The sequence below is a fragment of the Rousettus aegyptiacus genome, unplaced genomic scaffold (genome assembly GCF_014176215.1).
Source record: "Rousettus aegyptiacus isolate mRouAeg1 unplaced genomic scaffold, mRouAeg1.p scaffold_m13_p_18, whole genome shotgun sequence".
NCBI classification, from domain to species: Eukaryota; Metazoa; Chordata; class Mammalia; order Chiroptera; family Pteropodidae; genus Rousettus; species Rousettus aegyptiacus.
In genome coordinates, this window is record NW_023416293.1 from 13,658,601 (window position 1) to 13,673,618 (window position 15,018).

At 50.7% G+C, this 15,018-nt stretch overlaps 1 protein-coding gene across 1 annotated transcript in view; it reads left to right on the forward strand.

The window, feature by feature from the left end:
* The window catches only part of PTPRC (protein tyrosine phosphatase receptor type C), a 76,625-nt gene extending 75,847 nt beyond the window's left edge, over positions 1–778 (forward strand). Inside the window, 1 exon segment of the mRNA XM_016150556.2 lies at positions 1–778. Coding sequence (XP_016006042.2) covers positions 1–288 — 288 coding nt within the window. The 3' untranslated portion in view covers positions 289–778.
* Positions 779–15,018: the final 14,240 nt, after the last annotated feature.

Sequence of the window (15,018 nt, forward strand, 5' to 3'; positions counted from 1 at the left end):
CAACGGCCCGGCGAGTCCCACCTTGACGCCCAGCGCCTAGGCCGGCCGGGCCGGCACCTGCGCCTCCGGGTCGCGGCCGCCTCCATCCGTCCGGGAGCAGGAGGGCGAGACGAGCCAGCGGGATTCGCGAGGCGCCTCCCGCCGGTCTTCACCGCAAGCTTCTATTTCACGGCTGCAGAGAAAATATTTAAGACAGTTTTGCTGCAACATTTGTACAGTCTCGGGCTTCTTTTAAAATCTCATCTATCATTCAGCAAAAAATCACTTCTCTGTAGTCTGTGTGTGTGAGAGAGAGACCGAGAGAAAATGATTGCAAGAGAATCTAAACGGTCTTCAGAAACTGCCTTTTTTTAAGAAAAAAACTATTTTTACTGAAAGTATTAGCTTAAAGCACATATTTTTTTAAATCGTGAATTGCTCGTGAGCTGTGTGAGAATAACATGTGCATTTCTACAATGTCCTCAAGATGGCCTCCTTGTCCTATTCATCCGCACCTTGCGGTTTACTGTTGCTTCTAGAAATAGACGTAAAGCTAGAGTTCCTGCAGAGAGTTAACGAAATTCACTTTTGGAAACCTTCTATTCCATATGTTAGCATTTAGTCCAATCTCTTTCCAAGTTTATTTAATCTAATTTAAAATTTTCAAGCAAGTCTATCTTGTTACCTTGTTTACAACAAGAATTATTCTCTGTATGATATGTGAAATTTCATTGCTTGATACTTTTGACCCAAAATTATGTTTGTTACAATTGAACTTAAATAAACTTCTCTAAACGAATACAGCGTCTGTTAAATCCGTAAGATAAAAATAGAATCGTGCGAATGCCTTTGTGCTGAATATTTACACACGAAACCTAATGTAGCTGATTTGACGGAATATAACATTGACGTGAGGCATGTAATGCTGCACACACTTACCCTCCACGTTAAGGCCCATCCTTGACTCATTTACTTCGCGCATTTGCTTTGAAGTTCTCCAGTCCGTAGACAGCTTTTTACCAGGAATCGGCATCCATAATCCTAATAAAATTCAATCATTATTCTTTTCTTGCACATAATATATTGTGATGCAGATTCATAAATAGATTATATAAGACATTTTAAAATATAGGCTATGCAATTAACTTTAGTAGAACAATTTTTTTTTTTTAAATAATGAACGAAACCCCTTGTACCTCAGCTTATACACTGGTCACACGCTGCCTTTCGGTTGGTTGGCTTGGTTTCTTATATCTTCACACTCCTACCTGATTTTATTTTTTTTTTAATTTTTCATTTAAAAAAAACTTGTATTAAGGTATAGTTGACATGCACTACTCTCTCAGGCTCCTGACTGATTTTCAGTGTCTTAAGTACACATCCTCGATTGCTTTCTATCCAACTCCCATTTATCTTGTGCTCAGCCTTCTATCCTTTTTTGCAATTACACACACAGAACTGGCGATTAACCCTTGCATTACTATACAGCACCTCGTCGCTAACATGCGAAGAGGAGCGAGTTTTAGAATGAAGCAACGGTTTCAAAGTTACACTGTTTCCTTTCCATCTCTTTACTTACTGATGAGAAAAGCGCGGTAGAGAATCGCGTTTCGAGCACCACGAAGTAATAAAGCTCCCTTTCCCTGCTCTCCTTAGGCCTGTAAATTCTCCTGCCTCAGTTTCTCCAACCGAAATCCGACCCATGGCCGTGCGCTGGATCATGTGGTTAAAACATACAGTTCTCGGGTTCCGCAGAACAGCATCACGTGTGTCGATCTGAGCGGCCGCAAAATACTCAGCAGTAGAGCCATGGAAACGTCCCTTAGTGGAGAAGCAATCCTGGAAACTGTTTTCTTCTCCGCGTGAGAAGTTGCGGTCAGAGAGAGACGGCGCCGGAAGGCCCGTTGACCCTGTGGCGTATGCATCAATCCGAATCGATCCGAATCCGCCAGTATCAATCTGAATCATCAGAATCGATCCGAATCAATCAGTATCAATCAGTATTAATTAGTATCAATTAGTAGAGCCCACTGCACTAGACTAGAGAATTATAAGTCTACGATTTTTATCTTAAAAAAAGAAAATAATAGTGAATTGCAGACCCACGTCGATGACTATGGGCTGTGTTCCTAATTAACCTGTCACAAGACAGCATATTTTTTTTTCTAAGGTCTGGCAATGCCATTAGTGGCTCTGAGACCTAGTCAGAAAAATTAAGCTCAAAGTTCCATTTTAGAAATAAGGCTTGGATCTGGTTATATAATTATCGAACAGAAAGATACCATGTTGTATTTCTTTTAAAGTTTATTTTATTTTTGGCACCAGAATTCATCGGGAATAAAAGATATACTTAGTTTTCCCCAAATTCAGCTTCCATCAATTTTTTGCACAGTACGTAGTATAAAAAATTTTTTTTTTGCAAATATGTATTTGTACACAAAATACCTTTTACAAATAAATACTTGCAGAAAAGAAATATACACTTTAATATTTTCTGCAGTGGTGAAACTGTGTGAACTGATTAGCTGAACGTCTTTGCAATGATTATTTTAAAATCATAAGCTTCTATTCAGAACTCTAATACTTGTACACTGAAATTTTCATATGAGTTTTTGCTTTTTCTCATGAAATATCGACTGTGAGGTTTAATATTTTTTATAGGGTAACTAGGGTTACTAACCTGTGATGTTTAATTTACAATGAAGATTTGTCATGAAATCCTCTCGTAGCTCTGTATCAAATCGGCACAAGCGTGTGGGGATCGCCCTGGCTGGTCACGTGTCTCTTGATACGAAGACCTTCAAACGCACAAGTTCAAAGGAAAAGGATATCTGTCGAGACAAGTAGAAAAAAGCTGTGCTTTCATTCTCTCAGACAAATTTTATAACTGGAACGATCTGCAAGTTTTTCAAAACGACACATTCGAAATTGGGATTTTTCGTTCCCTGTTTCAAGTGAAAAGATTCGTTCTGCTGAGGGCCCATTGTCTGTAATTGTTCTTTTGCAAACCTCTTTATGTTTCTCTCTGCATTTCCTTGATTCGACACCAACCCAATCAGAGGGTTTGCACCCCGGATCGTTCCTTGATGACCATTGTCATGACTGACATGTATCAAGGCCCAGGTATTGCCAGGCATTTTCACTGACTGTTTTACCTGCACTTGATTCTCAGGACAAGTTCTATGCAGCACATACCCTTAGCATCTGCATTCTGTAGGTGAGGAACTGAGGTTTAGAATAATTTCAGTATCTGGCCCGTTATAACACATCTAGCAAGTGGCAGTCAGGATGCGAAACGGCACCTGTACCAGAGGCTAAACGAGGCCGTGCGACATGGTGGCCTTAGCCGGCCCCGCGACATTGAAGTTCTTGTCCAAAATACACGCACCCTCCAACACCCCCGGGAAAGGACTATGTTCATAAAACACCTCAACGAAGATCACCTCATCACTGAAGTGAGCGCCAGGAAATAGAACACAGCGACCAATCACAAGTGTCATTGTTCCATCGTCTCTGAAGCTGGTCGTCGGAATGTGTCCTGTTTCGGTCACGTTTCAGTAGGTTTGTCGGAGGAGACGTCAGCCAGTGTTTGAAACAAGTGAACAGGGGTTCATGGATGCAAATCACATGTACAGGGGACATGACTCGCTTTCTCTGGTGAGTCCAAGGGACCTCGGTTCTTCTGACCCAGCCGTCCCCAAACTTGGGATGAAACACTTTCTATGTAAAATAGCACATGCATTTTGCTCTAGAAAAACCCTTTTCCTGCAGTGCGAGTGGGCCCTCTGGCACACTTACATTTAAGTTTCCAGAAGGACAGGATTTGAGGGACCCAATTATGCTGTCACTCAGAGCAGACGAATCTGATCCGTGCAGGCTGGCGACTTGTCAAAGAATAAAAAATACTGCGCCGAATTACCATGGATTGTGTAACCCTATCACGAGCACCGTGAAGTGGGAAGGCAGGTCAAATAATCTGTCTGCCAGTCACACGTGAAGCGACCGGTGGAACAGAGTTGGGTCACCCGTGGAACCTGTCCCCGCTGGTTAACGCAGGCCCACCGGAGGGTCTCCTCACGAAGTACCTGGGTAACTGCACACCAAGCATTTCACCGCTAACCGACAATTTAGCTCTTTCATTAATTTAGACTATATTATGAATTCCATTTCGCAAATTCCATTTCATGGCTTTTGTGATATGTTATTTGTCGCAAAACAGAAAAGGGAGAAATGGAGTATTATATTCATAAAACAGTTGACGTGCAGCAAATCCCCATAGAAAGGAGTTTCCATTTACATTAACTTATTTGCTTTCATTGTGCCAACGACTTAACCTAAACGCAGGGGTGGGAAACAGAGATTTGAAACCAAACGTCTGGATGTTTTCTTCATAGTTAACAGAAAGAAAAGCTAAGCTCAGTCGGGGGCCCCCGGGGGCCTTCTCCTGGCCTCATGTCTCACACGCTGCCCTGGGTCTTCCCTGAGAGCGGCCCAGAGGAGCTGGTATTTAAGGTGACGCCCCATAGAAGCTTCAGCAATGATTACTTTTGCATCGCCTCTTAAAAGCATGACCCCCCCCACACACACACACACGCACACACACACTCACTATTCTTTTCCCACGGGGATGCATTCCGATTAGGTTACAAGTCTAATGACCCATCGGACCCTCATCCTAGAAGCTCTCGACTTTGATCCCCATGTCCTCTTGACATAGTAAGTAATCCTAAATGACCCTGTGTCCCACCTGAAGGCCACGAATACACCGAGAAGGGCCACCCTTAGCTCCACATACAAGCAGCATCTTTTTTTAATAACTAGAGTCTTGTGAATCACGTGAGAAAATACACATCAGTCACATGAATGCGGAGGACTGTGGCCTGGATTTCTGCGTGTGTGTGTGTGTGCGCGCGCACGGTTGTGTGTGTGTGTGCGGTTGTGTGTGTACTTCCTGTGAGATAGCCTAGTGTTTCTCGTCTGAGCTCACAGTTGGTTTGAGTTTCAAGAAATGACTTCTTAAATGAAACAAATTATTTCTGTACATAGAACATGCTTTGGCAGTTTTCTCTTTGTTTAAAGTAGCATTAAATCATGGAAGTCAAGTTTCTCTCTGATGAGAGTCAGTGGGACGTAAACTCTTTGTTCTTTCTAGAGGTAGCAAAATATTTGTTCGCAATTTAAATGCAGGAAGTTAACAAAGGTCAAAATCAGTCAAATCAATGACACGTTTAGTCAAATTACTAAAACCCGCTATGTTTCTCTACAAATTTTTTTCACGTGTTTTAATTCAATGCCCTGTAGTCATTCAGAGAGCCAAGGAATTTTAGAAATAAAACTGACCCTACATTTATACAATTTAGAAGAAGAGATTAATTTTATCTAGCACTGCAAGATGACAGGCTATGTAGGCTATTTATTATTTAACATAATTCTGTGGAGATTTACATATAAGGTACCTTTCAGGGGCTGTAATAGGACATTTGTGTTTTGCGATTTATGTAGTAACTGAAATTATTGTAAGTGCAAGACACGTTGTGATATTAATTTTCATAAAATAAAGAATTAAGACTGGGCATAGTCTGGAATTCCTGGTGACTCCAGCGAGGACCCAGCCCTTCCCATTCCAATTCTCTCCCTTCTGTGCCTGACTCCAAACACCAGGGCAGCAGCATCGCCTGACCCCGGCACTCAAGGGACAGCCAGGCCCACGCCCGGGGGGCGGCTCGCTTCGCCATTCCCGCCTGCGGGCCTGCCGCTCCCGTGCGCGGAGCGCCTGTGACTCTCAAGCACCGAGGGTACCGATTTCACCCGGGGTTGAGGCTCCGGGGTCAGGGCCACGAGGCGGGCAGTTGGGAGAAACCGCGGGGAGCCGCAGGCGACGGCGACATTCGCCGCAGCCCGTGGGTGCGTCCGGGGGAGCTGGCGAGTGACCCCCGCGCGGATGGCGGCTGCCCGGGGCGCGGGAGGGGCCGGGCCGCAGCCGCCTCCTGCCCCCGCCGCCGACCTGGTCAGCGCGCGACAAGCCAGCAGCCCGCGGCCGCAGGGTTCACGGGCGCCTCGGGCTGTCACCCAGAGGGCGCACCTCTCAGGGCCCACTCTGCGCAGAGTCTTTATGACATCTCCCTTGGAGACTGGACATGAGGGCAGGCGACCCAAGCTGTCACCAGGCCCCAGCGTTCCTTGACACCTGAACTAGGCTGCGAGCTAAGTTTCCTTCGGGGAACTGAAAAGGAGTCGCCACGCACAGTCCCTGCTGCCCCGCGCAGAGCCCGAGCTGGGGAGGGGGCGTGGCCTGCAAACGGGCCGCGTGCAAAAAGGGCCGTGTGCAAAAAAAAAGAGGGGGGGGCCGTGTGCAAAAAGGGCCACAAGCGAACGGGCCGCATGCAAAAAAAAGGGGGGGGTGGGTCATGTGCAAAAAGGGCCACAAGCGAACAGGCTGCGTGCAAAAAGGGCCGTGTGCATATAAGAGAGCCGCAAGCGAACGGGCCGCGTGCAAAAGAAAGGGTCGTGTGCAAAAAGGGCCATGAGCAAACAGGCCGCGGGCAAAAAGGGCCGTGTGCATATAAGAGGGCCGCAAGCGAACGGGCCGTGTGCAAAAAAAGGGGGGTTCATGTGCAAAACGGGCCGCAAGCAAACGGGCCGCGTGCAAAAAAAAAAGGGGGTCGTGTGCAAAAGGGCCGCAAGCGAACGGGCTGCGTGCAAAAAGGGCTCCTGGACGCGGAAACTATGCCCGAATCTGTACCCTTCCCGGAAAAAGTCACCTCCTGTTTGGGTCACGACACAAGTTTCAAGTAAAGATTGACACCAACCTCAAGTGAAATGTTAATTCCTGCTAATCCTCAGCGGCCGCACCACGTTTCCTCGCCCGGGGCCCCCGCGTAAGTTCTACTCTCCCGGCCTCTAGAATTCTCCGCTGCTTCGGGGGTCCACCAGGGATGACCGGGTCCGGTGCCTCTCACTGCCTCCTTCTCCCTGCGCCTTTCCGTGACGCCCCTGGGCACAGCTCAGGCGTCCGTGAGCTTGTTGCTTGTATTTCAAGCACTGACATATGCCAGGCTCTGGGGACATTTTAATGGAGGCAGAAAGTCTGGGGGGCCTCTGTGGTCTGCCACAAACCCTGCCCAGAGGGCAGGCGCCCCAGCCCCCCAGGAAGGAAGGTTCGGGTGGCAACTCCACGAGCCCCGCAGCAGCCCGACCATACGGGCGAGCATCACCTGGAGGTTTCAGTCCTGGAGGGAAGCAGGCTTCTGGGCCGGGGCCTTTTCTGCCTGGCTTTCTTACCCACCTGAAAATTATTGCTCAATCTACCTACCAAGGTTTAAGGTAAGGAATGGAGCTCACTGCAAAGCAGCTGCGGAAACGCAGCGCCGAGCTCGGCTTTCCTCCATCCGCAGGTGCGGAAATCCAGACGTGACCAACTTCCGTTCAAGTGCACCTGGAACGATTCCGCTTTACCTGGCCACACAGGTATTGCATTGCAGCACAGTCGGTAATACCAACCGCGTTTACGAACCTTCCAGGGGCCCGGGCATCTGACCTTATTACTGACGAGGCATCTCACACATTGCTGAATTTTTTCATGAGTATTTTTAATAACTGCAGCACTTATAAGCACAAAATACTTCATTTTAATCAGATAAGTGGATTCTACTGAGGGAAAATATAACTTTTGTAGCATTAAAAAAGAGCTTTATGGAGAGCTATGTTCATATGTCATTCCAATTTCAGTAAAATACTTATATTTGAATTATCGAAATAGTCATAGTTCAATAGTAAGTCTTAACACTAATTTATTAACTTAGAATAAAACTGGTATTTAACCCTTTAAAATTATACCCTCTTTAAACAAAATAAAAACATTGACAGAAAGATATGGCTGTGTGTTCTTAATAAATGCGACATAGAAGCTCCAGGGGGTGATGTGCACTCACTTGATAAACTTTTCTTCAAAAACTATTTTAAAATTTTAGAAGATTCAAAATTCTTGGAGTCAAGGAGTTCTGACCCCAGCGATTTATAATCTAACATGTCAGAGGCAATGAGTCCCCTAGAGAATAAACCTCCCCTGAGAATAAACGCCCCCTGGGCTCTAGGGCAACAAAGTGGCTTATTGTGTCCCTTGCTTTACGAGAAATAGAAAACGTCTTTATATGTTTTTTAAAGTTTTTGTAGATGTTTTAAATAAGTTTTTAGAAGTGTATAAACTTTATATACAATATAAATGAATTCGGTGGGGTTTGTATGCTAGGGTGACAAAACCAGACAATTAAGTCATCCAACTATTTTATACGTTTTTATTACTCTAAATGGAATTTCCATTCATTAGTGAAATGAAATATAAACATTTGGTATTTAAATTTAGATTATGAAGAATTTCCCTTTATATGCAAAGAATTATCATTAACGTATTTTTAAACTTCACCTTCTCCTTTCTTTGAGTAGATTTTCAGCTCAGGATATTTTCATCCAAAATACGTATTTCCTTTCTGAGTGAGTGTTGAATAAACACAAATTTGGGGAAATACGCTTCATTATACTGATTGGCGCTTATGTTTTACTATTGTCAGGGGACAGGAACTTTCGTGGGAACGGTGTGTGTTCTTCCCCGGTCGGTTTTGTCGAGCTGCAGTCTTTTTCTGTGCGCGGTCAGACGGACGTGCATAAACGCGTTTCTTCATAAACGCGTTTCTTCACCGCGGGGAGAACGGCCAGCAGGCTGTGCTGTGGTGTCTGCAGTGGTTTAGTTCAGCTGCGGGGGGACCGGCCGCTAGACACGAAGGGAGTCTGACTGTTGGGTCTCGGTCAGCATTAACAGAAACTGAAAAAAAAAGTTTTTAAAAAAACGGAGGCGAATCATCCTAGATGTTTAGTTACAGCTTTTACCGCATTGAGGTTTCCCCGCTCACGAGTCCGAGGCCTCCTCCTGTCTCTGTGCGGCCCTCGATGCTCAGAGAAATCGCTCCAAGTCATCTCTCACCTTTGGCTAAAAATACAAATAAATCACTCTTCACGCAGACTTTTCTTTTTCGCCTAAGTCGTGTATCAGCTGGCGTGTTACCCGAAGGAAACCAGAGGGGAACACAGCCCGCTCGCCGCCGCCTGCTTTCAGCGCCCCCCCCCCCCCCGACGGCTTAGGCGACCCCAGTTCCACGCTCGGGTCCAGCCGATTGAGCGCGCCGCGGGCAGCGTGGGCGCGGAGGCCGGGCCGGGCCGGGTTTATTTCAGGTCCCTTGGCAGAAACTCCCGCTGGAACACGCAGCTTCTTGGCCGCTTCCCCCTGAAACCCGACACCTAATGGTTTTCCTCTTGGCCGAGAAACGCCATAAACAGAAGTCAGGCGGGGCCTGGGACGAGGGCCCTGCAGGCAGCTGGGCCGGCACCGGGCAGGGGCGGCTCCTGGTGCCCTAAGATGCACCGAACAACCGAACAACCGAACAACGGAACACTCGGGAGGAGGCAGGATGCGCCCCCGCCCCGGGTCCCCGTGCCCTGGGCCCCCGGGAGCTGGCGGGGCGGCGCCCGGGGCCGCGAGGCCCACGCGGGGCGGGGCGGGGCGCGCTCCCCACCCGGGCCGGGCCTGGGCGGCCGGCCGCGCCCCACGGGCGTTTGTAGCTTCGGTTTCTCCCCCTCTAAACTCGGGATAAATATTTTTAAACGACCGTTTATTCAAGGCAGTAACCGAAGCGCTGCGTTCAGCGCCTTCTGTTTCTCTCATTTGGTCCCCAAAAGCAAGCAGCAGAGTCTGGGCCTGGTGCCGCCCTCTGACCGCCCCCCGCCCCAGCCCAGTCCGGTCACCTGAGACCGGCACGTCAGAGCTCGGACCTCCCGGGCCGGTCTCACAAATGCCCGAGATTCAGTGGGGAAGCGTTTCCGGGAGCGACTGGCCGGGCCCCCGGGCCCCCCTGAACCCCCGAACCGGCCCCGTCCCGCCTGGCTCTTCCGGCTCCCAGGCCCGGCCCGACTCGAGGGGGGACGTTCCCGGCCAGAGGCAGCTTCTCCGAACCCCGAGGCTGGCGTCGAGCCGCTCTGCCCGGTGCTGTGCGGCGGCGGCCACAGGGTCCGTCTGTCGCCGCGGCGGGCGGGCACGGCCACCACCACGCGCATCTGAAACTCAGTTGGGGGACACACTGGGAGTGACCGACCCCGGACGCGCCGAGGTCACACGACCATGAACATTTCTAACAATAACGCCCTTTGCGTGTGTTTCTAACCCACGCAGCTGCGCCCAGGTTTCTCCCCAGTGGCGGGGCGCGCGGGTGGCGCGCACTGGCCCCCCCGCCGCGGCCCCCGCGCCCCTCCCGTTGGCGAGGCCTCGCGGCAGGACAGCTGCGGCACGCGGCCTCCGTTTGTGTCCGTATAAAAATCAGCGGCGGTGGCGCTTACTTTTGCGTCCACCTGACTGAGCCGGGACGCTTGGGTGACACGTCGTGTCTGGGAGAGGCGGGCGTCCGACTCCGCGGGCAGAGCGAAGATCCGCCCTCAGCAGTTTGCGGGAATGTCGTCCGGTTCATCGAGGCCCGAATGGAAGGAAACGGTAATGAAACGGTGGGTTCGCGCCTCGGGCCAGGCAGCCATGCCCCCCGACCTCAGAAGTCAGGGCACCTGGGGCTCGAGCGGGCGGGGCTTCCGCGCCCCTCTCACCTACCTCTCACCTACCTCTCACCTACCTCTCACCTACCTCTCACCTACCTATCACCTACCTATCCTCTATCAGTCACCTACCTATCCTCTATCAATCATCTATCATCTATCGATCATCTATCTATCGATCACCTATCGATCATCTATCTCTACCGGTTCCGCGTCTCTGGAGGACCATGACCAGCGCAGAACTCTCTCGCCCAGAACAGGAAGACGAGGCGGGGACAGCGAGCCACGTCCGCGTCGCACCCACGGCGCCGCCCTGTGCGGCTCGGCACAGGTGTGGCAGGGGCGGGAGCTTCGCGAGTCCTCGGCGAAAGCGCAGCGCACACTTGCTCCGAGGCAGCCCCTTTGCCACCAATCTTGACGCTTCACCGACTCACAGAAACGGGGGAGGGAGCAGCGCCGTGCCCCGCCCCTCCCCGGGGGTGCCCGGGCCCCGCTGGCGGGGGGGGGGGGGGGGGGGGGGGGGGGGCGGGCGTGGCGTTGAGGGCGGGGCCCACGCTGCTGAGCGACAGGCAAAGTGACCACAGGAGTCCGGGACTCAGTTCGCTGGGCCGCCCCGTCTCGTCGGCACGTAGCGCATCTTTTCCACGTCGGGGTTTCCTGTCCGTCTCCTCACGGGCCAGGCAAACAAAGGAGCTGCTGATCCGGCCGTTTGTGTCCGTCGACTGGGCACTTGGGCGGGTCTGGCGTTGGGCGAATTGGCCTTGACCGCACCGGACCGCGTGTCTCCCTTCCCCTCATCCGCGACAGGACGGGCGGGGGCCGGCGGCCTTGCGAGCCCGTCCGGCACTAGCGTCCCCTAAATCCTCTTTCCGCGGCCACGACCTCCACGTTAGGGGGATGGGCTGGTGGGGGGACGGGCCAGGCGAGCGCCCGCTTGGTGGCCCGGACACCCCGTGTGGCGCCCTCGCCAGCTCCGCGGGGCCCGCACCCCGGGTCAGCGGCGTCCAAGCAGCACAGGCCGTGGGTGGAGCCTCGCCTGTGAGTCCCACGGTTCGCCAAATTTTCCCCCAAATTAAAAGAACTAACAAACTGTATTACAAAAACAAACAGAATTTGTTTTTCCTTTTAACAAATAAAAACTAATTTATGCTCCAGCTTGGTGCCCTGAATCAAGCCAACCGCACGAGTCCTGCCAATACTTCTCTGTTAACTTCTCGGGTTCATCGAGCTGAGCCCTCGCTGGAAAAAGTATAGGGTTTGCAAGCCACTAATTGGCCTAAAATGCTCCTCTATTTTATATAAACACACAGCATAGTATCAAAAATAGAGTCGCATTCATTAGCCTAAAAATCCAGCTTCCCATGTGAAACCGTTTTTTATAGCCCTCCAGATTCAGGCCTGCCTCTGGAGTTAAAGGGAAACTTGTTTTTTGAACGTGTACTCTGTAATTTCACATAAAAAAGAGATGGCTCTGATTTCTATTTTTGCTTATTAACGCGTTTTATGAGCAGCGAGGCAGAAACAGAAAGCTCTCCCTTGGCTCTTTAGTGACAATATTCTCAGGAATGTGAATCTGAAATTACTCAAAAACACAAAACGTCAGCAGCGCCGCCAATAATAACAAAAGGGAAATAGACGCGTTCCCGTGGGTTCTGCACAGGTGCCGGCCCGCGGCCTCATTGGCAGACGCTTCTTGCGTTCCACCCACGGCCAGGTGAGGCTGAGCAGCTCCCTGTGCCTAACTGGGGATCCCTCTGCGGCTCGCTCCTCCAGGCTCCCGCCATGCTGCAGGGCCAGGTGTGGGCCCGCCCTCCTTTGTCACCTGAGGTCCCTCCGCCCGTGTTCTTGGTTCCGTCGTGTCACACCTGTTTCATGGCTTCACAGCTTCTACTTCCTGTCTTCAGAACAGGAATAACCTCGTGCCCCACTCATGAGGAATCGCCTCCCACCCACGTGGCTGAGTAGTTTCCAGTAGGCTGTGAGGGAGACCCACCTACCCGGGAAGACTGGGCTCCCCAAACTTGGAGAACCCATCGAGCTCACTGGTGAAATCATTGGGATTTGTCTTCCTGCCTTGTTATGAACCTGCAGACTTCCCTTAAGACCCTCTGCATCACTTAAATGTATCTGTTTGAACATGTAGATGTATCTGTTTGAACACATAAATGTATCCATTTGAACACATAAATGTATCCATTTTTGAACACATAATGTATCTGTTTGAACACATAAATGTATCCATTTGAACACATAATGTATCTGTTTGGACATATGGCCCTCCTGCTTTGCTCCTCCAGCCTCAAACAGGTGGGGCCGTTTACACTGCCGGTGGCGCCGCACTTAACAGTGAGCACCCTTGGTAGATTCCGTCTCCCTAACTCTTAAACGGTTGCCAGGGCTAGGCTGGCGCATTTGAAGCGATAACTTTCTGTCGGCTGATCCAAGAGCGTTCCTTCTCCCTTTTGAAAATCATAGCTAATTAAGTCTAATGCAACAGCTGTTGGTGATCACGTGACTGATACGTTTTTAAAGCCAGATGTTGAATATTAAAAGCAGAGCCCTTCAGTTTTTACTCTTTCCATGAGTATTTTTGAGTCGCTTTCTTTTTCTCATTTTCCACCTGTTTTTTTTCTTATTTTTTTCTTTTCTTGTCCTCTTTTTCCTCCTTATTGTTGACCAGAAATAATTTTAATAAAAGAAGAAGACTATATGGGGTACCCTTCATTCTCCAAAGCAAGTATTGAATTAAATTAATCTTTTTTACAAAATTGCTACCAACTCTACTGGGTCAGGGGCGCAAACCAAGGGGTTTTTTGCACACGGCCCTTTTTGCACGCTGACCTTTTGCACACAACCCTTTTGCACACGGCCCTTTCTGTGCACGGACCTTTTTGCACACGACACCCCATCACCATCTCCATCTTTGCACTGGGCACCGGGGTCTTTGGGCAGGGATCCCTTCTGAGTTCCTGTAAGCAAGCTTAGCTCGTGACATCATTTAGGTGTTGAGGAATATTGGGTTCCTTGGTGACAAAATCGTGAAAAGGCCCCTGGGTTCCGTCTGAGCGCAGCCCCCGAGCCTGGGCAGCACGCCGCCTGCGCATTTACTGGGGCGCATGTTTCTAAACAGCTCCCGCCCCCCGCGTTACGGTTCCGTTACCGGGTCCTTGCACGGACTCACCGCCCACGCGAGAGACATTTTTAAAAGACTCGAATGCATCACACGGAACTCTCGTCGACGATTTAAAACCTCTGTGTCTTGGTGGCTTTCACCATCCCGTCTTTTCACCTGGCTGCTCGTGGCTCCCCCCTCCCTCCCCCGAAGGATGGGCGGGGCTGATCTCTACCTGATTGGGATTTCTCTCTGCAAGTGATGCCTCTGGCAGAGTCTGCCTGGAGGAAACCGCTGTCACAGTTCTATTACACAGACTCACAGCATTTCAGAGCCGCGAAGGCAACGGGCACCCCGCGGAAGGGGAGAATTTAGAAAACTCGATAGTAAATGTCAAGGCTCAGGAGTGAAAGGTGATAAATCAACTCAGGCCTCAGGCCGCAGAGGGCTCCTGGTGGTCAGACCCTTCTCTATGACTCTCGTTCCGGGGGCCCCGCAGGGTCCTGCTCGCTTCTGCTGGTCACCGGACGAGAGTGGAAAAGGCCATTAGTTAAGCCTGAATGACATCACCACGGAAGCTGTAAGGCCCGGTCTCGCGCTGAATGCCACGCTTCTGGGCAGCGCCCGCACCCCGGAATTACCCGCGGAAGCCCCAGCGTGATTCCCAGTTCATACAGAGAGCGGAACAGTAATTCATCAAAGTGGTGGAATAACTTAAGTTTTCTGTGAATAAACATATTTTATTGGAAAGCAGGTTTCCGGCCTAGCTCGTTCCTTAGAGGACGGCTTCTCGGGGGAGAGGCGAGGCCGCACGCATGCGGCTTGGGGCTGATTCGCTTTTGTTTCGTGGGAGACGCGATCTCGCCTCCGCGGGCAATTTTTCTAACGCGGGTCCACTGCGGGGACTGCGACCATCTCACCAGCAGAGGGCGCCCCGGAGAACATCTCTGGATAAGCCAAGTGAAAAGAAACATCCCAAGTGACAGCTCAGCCGCACTCTAGTCCAGGCGGGGGGATGGGAGGATGAAGTCCCGATCTAACAGGGGTGGACCTTGTCGTCGGATGGGGGGGACACTCGGGAGAGACAGTGACCAACCCAGAACTGAACTCCAGGCGTCAGGGCAAGTTGCTAGGACGCGTTGCTAGGGAACGAAGACTGGGTGTTGGCCATTCCCCGTCGCCAGCGGCCACGCGGGTCAGGCCTGGCGCGCGTGCGGGGGCTGCGGGCTCGCGCGAGGCCACCGTGACGTCACGGGCTCTCGCGCGGGGCTGGTCCCTCCTGGGTGACGTCACGGCCACAGGTGCAGCCGCCTCGGCAGCCCAGCCCGGGGCTCAGC